Genomic DNA, 8,087 nt, shown 5'->3' with positions numbered 1-8,087 from the left:
CAAATCCCCCTAAACCCCCCCAAAACCAGCCCTAAACTCCCCAAAGCCCCCAAAACCAGCCCCAAAATGGGCTCAGACCACCCCCAAAACCCCCAAATCCCCCTAAACCCCCTCAAACCATCCCAAATCCCCCCCAAACCGCCCCAAAACAGCCCCAAAATGGGCTCAGACCCCCCCAAACCCCCCAAATGAACCCCAAACCCCCCCAAATCAGCCCCAAAATAGGCTCAGATCCCCCCAAAGTCCCCCAAATCCCCCTAAACCCCCCCAAACCAGCCCTAAACTCCCCAAACCAGCCCCAAACCGCCCCAATCCCCCCCAAACCCCCCCAAACCATCCCCAAAATGGGCTCAGACCCCCCCAAACACCCCTAAACCCCCCCAAAACCAGCCCTAAACTCCCCAAATCTCCAAAACCATCCCCAATCCCCCCCAAACCATCCCCAAACCATCCCCAAAATGGGCTCAGACCCCCCAAACCCCCCAAATGAACCCCAAACCCCCCCAAACCATCCCAAACCATCCCCAAAATGGGCTCAGACCCCCCCAAAGTCCCCCAAATCCCCCTAAACCCCCTCAAAGCAGCCCCAATCCCCCCCCAACTCCCCAATCTCCCCCAAACCAGCCCCAAAATGGGCTCAGACCCCCCCAAACCCCCCCAGGCAGCAGCGAGCCCCCCCGAGCTCCCCCAGAAATGACCCAAAAGCCGCCGATTTCAGCCCAAATCTCTTTTTTGGGGGGTTGCGGGGGGGGGGTTGGGTTTGGGGGGGTCCGGGGGGTCCCGGGGGGGGTCCCGGGTGGGATTTGGGGGGTCTCTCAGCGGATGGTCTTGACGGGACTCTTGAAGTTGCTGGCGGCCTGGAGCTGCAGCTGGTACGCCATGGGGTGGATCTTGAAACCGTAGAGCCTGCGGGGGAAACGGAATTTTGGGGGGAAAAACGGGAATTTTGGGGAAAAACGGAATATTGGGAAAAATGGGAATATTGGGGAAAGTGGGAATATTGGGGGGAAAAACGGGAATATCGGGAAAAATGGGAATTTTGGGGGGAAAAATGGGAATTTTGGGGGGAAAAACGGGAATTTTGGGGAAAAACGGAGTATCGGGAAAAACGGGAATATCGGGAAAAATGGGAATATTGGGGGGAAAAACGGGAATATTGGGGGGGAAAACCGGAATATTGGGGGGAAATGGGAATATCAGGAAAAATGGGAATATCGGGAAAAATGGGAATATCGGGAAAAACAGGAATATTGGGGGGAAAACTGGAATATCGGGAAAAATGGGATTGGGGGGAAAAATGGGAATATTGGGGAAAATGGGAATATTGGGGAAAATGGGAATATTGGGGGGAAAAACGGGAATATTGGGGGGGAAAACCCCAATATTGGGAAAAATGGGAATATTGGGGAGAAATGGGAATATCGGGGAAAATGGGATTGAGGAAAAATGGGAATATTGGGGGAAAAAATGGGAATATTGGGAAAAATGAGAATACCAGGAAAAAATGGGATTGGGGGAAGAAATGGGAATATTGGGAAAAATGGGAATATTGGGAAAAATGGGAATATTGGCACCTCCCAGGGACACAGGAACGGGCACAAAACACCGTTTTTAAACTCATTTCCCACCGTTTTTAAACTCATTTTCCCACCGTTTTTAAACTCATTTCCCCCCGTTTTTAAACTCATTTCCCACCGTTTTTAAACTCATTTTTACGCCATTTTTAAACTCATTTTTATGCCATTTTTAAACTCATTTCCCACCATTTTTAAACTCATTTCCCACCGTTTTTAAACTCATTTTTATGCTGTTTTTAAACTCATTTCCCCCTGTTTTTAAACTCATTTTCCACCGTTTTTAAACTCATTTTTATGCCATTTTTAAACTCATTTTCCCACCGTTTTTAAACTCATTTTTATGCCATTTTTAAACTCATTTTTATGCCATTTTTAAACTCATTTTCCCCCGTTATTAAACTCATTTTCCCGCCATTTTTAAACTCATTTTCCACCGTTTTTAAACTCATTTCCCCCTGTTTTTAAACTCATTTCCCACCATTTTTAAACTCATTTTTATGCCATTTTTAAACTCATTTTCCCACCATTTTTAAACTCATTTCCCACCATTTTTAAACTCATTTCCCACCGTTTTCAAACTCATTTTTATGCCATTTTTAAACTCATTTTTATGCCATTTTTAAACTCATTTCCCAGCATTTTTAAACTCATTTCCCACCATTTTTAAACTCATTTTTATGCCGTTTTTAAACTCATTTCCCGCCGTTTTTTCCCCTTTTTGGGCTCATTTCCCTGAGTTTGGGGCTCTCCCCGTTTGGGGTTCTCGGGGTCGTTTTCCCGAGCCCCGGGGCCGTTTCTCACGGGGTTTTTTTTGGGATTCGGGGCTGTTTGGGCGGGGGCAGCTCTGACCTGGGCACGAACTGGTTGGCGGGGCGCTTGGGCCGGTACTCGGGGTGCACCATGAACAGCATGTGCGGGAAGCCGGTGCCGAAGTAGGCGCCGTCGGTGTGGTGGTGCCGCGAGGATTTGGGCGTGTACACGTCCATGCACTTGGGGCAGTACAGCTTGACCATGGCCTCGCCGGGGATGTCCGACAGCCCTGGGGGGCGCGGACCCCGCCCCAAAATCCGTGTCATGGGGGGCGCGGACCCCTCCCCAAAATCCGTGTCATGGGTAACCCATGACCCCACCCCAAAACTGGTGTCATGGGTAACCAATGACCCCGCCCCAAAATCGGTGTTATGGGTAACCAATGACCCCGCCCCAAAATTGGTGTTATGGGGGGTGGTGCGGACCCCGCCCCAAAATCGGTGTTATGGGTAAGCAATGACCCCGCCCCCAAAATTGGTGTCATGGGGGGCGGCGTGGACCCCTCCCCAAAATCGGTGTTATGGGTAACCCATGACCCCGCCCCAAAATTGGTGTTATGGGTAAGCAATGACCCCGCCCCAAAATTGGTGTTATGGGTAATCAATGACCCCGCCCCAAAATCGGTGTCATGGGGGGCGGTGCGGACCCCTCCCCAAAATCGGCGTCACGGGTGACCCAGCCCGGGGAAAGGCCAGGGGGGAGCCAGCCCAAATAACCCAGCCCAAAGAATAAACCACTCCAAATAAACCCCAAATAATCCACCCCAAATAATCCACCCCAAATAATCCACCCTAAAAACCCACTCAAAATAACCCAACTGAAATAACCCACACCAAATAACCCACCCCAAATAAACCACACCAAATAATCCACCCCTAATAACCCACCCTAAAAACCCACTCAGAATAACCCAACTGAAATAACCCAACTGAAATAACCCACCCCAAATAATCCACCCTAAATAACCCACCCTAAATAACCCACCCTAAAAACCTACCCCAAATAAACCACCCCAATTAACCCACACCAAATAATCCACCCCAAATAATCCACCCTAAAAACCCAGCCCAAATAACCCACCCCAAATAATCCACCCTAAATAACCCACCCTAAAAACCCACCCTAAATAATCCACCCCAAATAAACCACCCCAAATAACCCAGCCCAAATAAACCACCCCAAATAAACCACCCCAAATAATCCACCCCAATTAACCCACCCCAAATAATCCACACCAAATAACCCACCCCCAATAATCAACCCCAAAGAAACCCCAAATAACCCAGCCCAAAAAATAAACCACTCCAAATAAACCCCAAATAATCCACCCCAAATAACCCACCCCAAATAACCCACCCTAAAACCCTGAGACCCCCCAGACCCCCCAAATCCCCCCTGAGACCCCCAGACCCCCCCAGCCCCCCGTACCAATGGGCAGCATGGGCTGGTTCTCACAGTACACCCGCGGGACAGAACCCCCCAGATCCCCCCTGAGACCCCCCAAATCCCCTGAGACCCCCCAGATCCCCCCTGAGACCCCCCAAATCCCCCCTGAGACCCCCCAGATCCCCCCCAGACCCCTCTGAGACCCCCCCCAGCCCCCGTACCGATGGGCAGCATGGGCTGGTTCTCACAGTACACCCGCGGGACAGAACCCCCCAGACCCCCCAGAGACCCCCCAAATCGCCCTGAGACCCCCCAGATCCCCCCTGAGACCCCCCAAATCCCCCCTGAGACCCCCCAGATCCCCCCCAGACCCCTCTGAGACCCCCCCCAGCCCCCGTACCGATGGGCAGCATGGGCTGGTTCTCACAGTACACCCGCGGGGCAGAACCCCCCAGATCCCCCCTGAGACCCCCCAGATCCCCCTGAGACCCCCCAGATCCCCCCTGAGACCCCCCAGACCCCCCCCAGACCCCCAGATCCCTCCAGCCCCCCGTACCGATGGGCAGCATGGGCTGGTTCTCACAGTACACCCGCGGGCAGTAGCCGAAGTCCCCCTGCTGATATTTCTCCAGCTGGGGGGGCACAGGGGGGTCAGGGGGGTCCCGGGAGGGGTTTGGGGGTCCCGAGGGGGGATTTTGGGGGTCCTGGGGGGGGGTTCTGGGGGCTCAGGGGGTCCTGGGGGGTGGTTTGGGGGTCCCGGGGGGTCCAGGGGGTCCTGGGGGGGGTTTGGAGGTATTGGGGGGGATTTTGGGGGTCCCGAGGTGATTTCGGGGGTCCCAGGGCTGATTTTGGGGATCCCAGGGTGATTTCGGAGGTCCCAGGGTGATTTCGGGGGTCCCAGGGTGATTCCGGGGGTCCTAGGGCTAATTTTGGGGGTCCCAGGGGGGATTCCGGGGGTCCCGGGGCTGATTTTGGGGGTCCCAGGGGGGATTTTGGGGGTCCCGGGTGTGATTTCGGGGGTCCCGGGGCTGATTTTGGGGGTCCCGGGGTGATTCCGGGGGTCCCAGGGCTGATTTCGGGGGTCCCGGGGCTGATTTCGGGCGTCCCAAGGCTGATTTCGGGGGTCCCGGGGTGATTCCGGGGGTCCCAGGGCTGATTTCGGGGGTCCCAAGGCTGATTTCGGGGGTCCCAAGGCTGATTTCGGGGGTCCCGGGGTGATTCCGGGGGTCCCAGGGCTGATTCCGGGGGTCCCGGGGCTGATTTCGGGGGTCCCAAGGCTGATTTCGGGGGTCCCGGGGTGATTCCGGGGGTCCCGCACCATCTGGGCGATGCCGCGGTTGGTGAGGATGTAGCGGGCGTGGATCAGCCCGTAGAGCATCTCGGCCGCCTGCTCGATCAGGTCGCTCTGGTTGGGGTTATCCTCCAGCTCCTCGTCTGGGGGGGACACGGGGGGGGTCAGAGAGGGGCTGGGGACCCCCCTGAACCCCCCAAACCCCCCCTGAGCCCCCCCAAACCCCCCCCAAAGCCCACCTGGCTCCAGGTCCAGGATCATGTCCAGCGCCTGCCGGTAGTGAGGCACCTGCTCGTTCAGCCCCGTCAGGTTAAACTTGTCCTGGATGTAATCCTCGTCCACCTGGGGGGACACGGGGGGTCTGGGGGGCTTTGGGGGGGCTGGGGGGGGTTTGGGGGGGCTCTGGGGGCCTCGGAGGGGGCTCGGGGACCGAGGGCCAGGGGTTCTGGGGTGTCGGGGGGGCTAGAGGAGGCTCCGGGGGGCTCTGGGCATGGCCGGGGACGTCCTGGGGGTGTCTGGGGGTCTCCCGGGGGTGTCCGGGGGTCTCCCGGGGGTGTCCCGGGTCTCTCCCAGGGATGTCTGGGGCTCTCTCGGGGGTGTCCTGGGCTCTCCCGGGGCTGTCCCGGGGTCCGGGGCTCTCCCGTGGTCTGGGGGTCTCCTGGGGGTCTCCCGGGGCTGTCCCGGGTCTCTCCCGGGGGTGTCCTGGGGTCTCCCGGGGGTCCCGCGCCCACCTCGCAGAAGAACTCGTTGCCGCGGAGGCCGCAGAACCACGAGATCCACGACACCTCCTCGGAGCTGCTCATGGTCCCGGGGGTCTGCGGGGAAGAACGGAACCGGTGGAGCCTCCCCGGGATCCCCTCAGACCTCCCGGGACCCCCCTCCGCTCCCCCCTCCCCCCCCAAAATAAACCGCCCCGGGCCCTCGGGGCCCCGCACCGCCCGCGGCCCGCGCGCGCCGCCGCCACACCGCCCGCACCGGGGGGACCCCGAGCCCCCCCTGCGGGACCCCCGGGCGCCCCCGGAGCCTCCCCGGGTCCCGCCCGAGCCCCCCGGGCCCCCCGGGCCCTCACCCGCCGCTCCAGGGGCGCTCCGGGCACGATCCGCGCACGCGCAGCCGCCGCTTCCGCCCCAAGCCCCGCCCCCTCAGCGGAAACAGCCAATCAGCGCCGCCCGCCCGGCGCTTCCGCTCCGCACCGCGCTTCCGGCCCGCGCCCGACCAATCACCGCCGACTTCCGCCCGAGCTCCGCTCCCGCGCCCGCACGGACCAATCAGCGCCCGCCCTCGTGTCACGTGGCTCCTCCGCCCCGGCAGCAACTTCCGGTGGCGGCGGCGGGGCCCGGCCGGGACCCCCCGGGATCCCCGAACCGCTCCCGAACCCCCCCGGTGCCCCCCCCCGCGCCCGCCATGTCCCTGATCGCCTTCCGGCGGGGCCGGGAGCAGGCCGAGCGCTGGAAGGACGGGCGGCTGCGGGAGGAGCCGCCCCCGCCGCCCCCCGAGCCCTCCCCGGGCGCCCCCGACCCCGGGACGGAGGCGCGGAGCTTCTACGAGAGCCTGATCGCCGAGGGGGGCGGCGCGGAGCCCGCGGGGAGCCCCCGGGAGCCGCCGGGAGCCGGGGAGGAGCCGCCCAGGTGGGTGCGAGCCCCGCCCATCCCCGTTAATTAACATTAATTAAGGAATTAATATTAATTAGCGAGTCCGTTAACCGGGAGTCTCCTCTCCGCAGCACCCCCCACTTCTGCCGGAGCTGCGGGGCCTCGTTCCGGGACCCCCCCGCTCGGCACCGCCGCTGCACCGCGCACCTGCTGGGGCTGGGGGCTCCGGCCGCGCCCCCCGGGCCGCTCCCCGCCGCCGCCTCCGGTCCCGGTTACCGGCTGCTGCTGCGGGCCGGCTGGGCGGGCGGCGGGCTGGGCCCCACGGGCGGCGGGCGGCGGCTGCCGGTGCCCACCGAGCTGAAACGGGACCGGGCCGGGCTGGGCTGGGGGCCGCGCCCGCGGGCCCGGGTCACGCACTTCGGCCCGGGGGACGAGGCGGCCGTGGCGGGACCCCCCCGGCGGGGCCGGGACCGGGAGCGGGGCCGGGGGCGGGAGCGGGGCCGGTTCCGCTCGGAGGCGGCGGAGCGGGCCTGGGAGATCCGGCTGAGGGAGTACATGGAGCGCTGGGACCCTCCGTGAGACCCCCGGGACCCTCCGTGAGACCCCCGGGACCCTCCGTGAGACCCCCGGGAGCCACCCTGAGACCCCCGGGACCGGCCCTGAACCCCCCGGGACCGGCCCTGAACCCCCCGGGACCCCCGAGAAGCGATTCCCGGTGGGATCCCCGGCCCCGCCGCGAGTCCCTGGGGAAATTCCCGCTCCGGGATTCGGGACCCCCCCGAATTTGGGGAGGGGTCGCGCCCCCCGTGCCCGGTTCGGGTCCTCGGCGCCGCCAGGGGGCGCCGCCAGGGGATGGAGCCACTTCCGCCCTCACTCGGCGTCACTTCCGGTTTCGCCTGAGGCGACTTCCGCCCGACCCCGGCGGGAGACCCCCGGGACCCCCAAAAACCTTCCCGGGACCCCCCAAACCTCTTTGGGACCCCCAAAATCCCCCCGGGACCCCCCAAAAATCCTCCGGGACCCCCCAAACCCTCTCGGGACCCCCCAAAAATCCTCCGGAACCCCCCGAACCCCTCCCGAGACCCCCCAAACCCATCCAGAGCCCCCCAAATCCTCCCGGGACCCCCCAAACCCCTCAGGGACCCCCCCAGGACCCCTGCCCAGCTCTGCAGGACCCCCCGAAATGGGTCTGGGGGCTCTGAGGGAAGCCCGATCCGCCTCGGGGGGGCTGCGAAGAGAACGAAAGACCCCCCCCCAAAATCCGGACTGGGGGGGGGCTTCGATGGGACCCCAGGAACGGCGAAAAGGGGGGGTCGGGACCCCCGGGACTCCCCCAGTTTGGGATCTGTGGGGGTCGGGCCCCCCCCCAATAAAAGGGGGGTCAGGACCCCCCCCCCCCCAATCTGAGATTTGGGGGGTTCGGGACCCCCG

At 62.0% G+C, this 8,087-nt stretch overlaps 2 protein-coding genes across 3 annotated transcripts; one reads left to right on the top strand and one right to left on the bottom strand.

The window, feature by feature from the left end:
* Positions 1 to 712: 712 nt before the first annotated feature.
* On the bottom strand, positions 713 to 6,261 carry CSNK2B (casein kinase 2 beta). Of its 2 annotated transcripts, none has more exons than XM_086870818.1 (7): positions 6,134 to 6,261; positions 5,796 to 5,879; positions 5,304 to 5,406; positions 5,092 to 5,207; positions 4,330 to 4,405; positions 2,427 to 2,616; positions 713 to 906 (listed from the first exon to the last, which is right to left on the bottom strand). In XM_086870818.1, the coding sequence occupies exons 2-7, from the start codon at positions 5,865 to 5,867 to the stop codon at positions 816 to 818; spliced, it is 648 nt and encodes a 215-aa protein (XP_086726944.1). In that variant the 5' UTR covers positions 5,868 to 5,879; positions 6,134 to 6,261; the 3' UTR covers positions 713 to 815. The 2 variants fall into 2 exon arrangements, with proteins under 2 accessions (XP_086726944.1, XP_086726945.1); XM_086870819.1 differs by having other exon boundaries at positions 6,138 to 6,161.
* GPANK1 (G-patch domain and ankyrin repeats 1) lies at positions 5,866 to 7,654 on the top strand. Its single transcript, XM_086870690.1, has 2 exons — positions 5,866 to 6,692; positions 6,788 to 7,654. The coding sequence occupies exons 1-2, from the start codon at positions 5,866 to 5,868 to the stop codon at positions 7,233 to 7,235; spliced, it is 1,275 nt and encodes a 424-aa protein (XP_086726816.1). The 3' UTR covers positions 7,236 to 7,654.
* Positions 7,655 to 8,087: the final 433 nt, after the last annotated feature.

The sequence above is a fragment of the Cyanistes caeruleus genome, chromosome 33 (genome assembly GCF_971803275.1).
Source record: "Cyanistes caeruleus chromosome 33, bCyaCae1.hap1.1, whole genome shotgun sequence".
Lineage (NCBI taxonomy): Eukaryota > Metazoa > Chordata > Aves > Passeriformes > Paridae > Cyanistes > Cyanistes caeruleus.
This window is presented reverse-complemented; position numbering and strand designations above follow the sequence as displayed.

Excerpts from the sequence above, each read along its gene's own strand:
- GPANK1 (XM_086870690.1), top strand. The coding sequence starts at position 5,866 with ATGGTCCCGGGGGTCTGCGGGGAAGAACGGAACCGGTGGAGCCTCCCC. Across the intron at positions 6,693-6,787 it reads GCCGGGGAGGAGCCGCCCAG|CACCCCCCACTTCTGCCGGA; the intron begins GTGGGTGCGAGC and ends TCCTCTCCGCAG.
- CSNK2B (XM_086870818.1), bottom strand. The coding sequence starts at position 5,867 with ATGAGCAGCTCCGAGGAGGTGTCGTGGATCTCGTGGTTCTGCGGCCTC. Across the intron at positions 4,406-5,091 it reads ACCGCGGCATCGCCCAGATG|CTGGAGAAATATCAGCAGGG; the intron begins GTGCGGGACCCC and ends GTGCCCCCCCAG. Across the intron at positions 907-2,426 it reads GCCAACCAGTTCGTGCCCAG|GCTCTACGGTTTCAAGATCC; the intron begins GTCAGAGCTGCC and ends TTTCCCCCGCAG.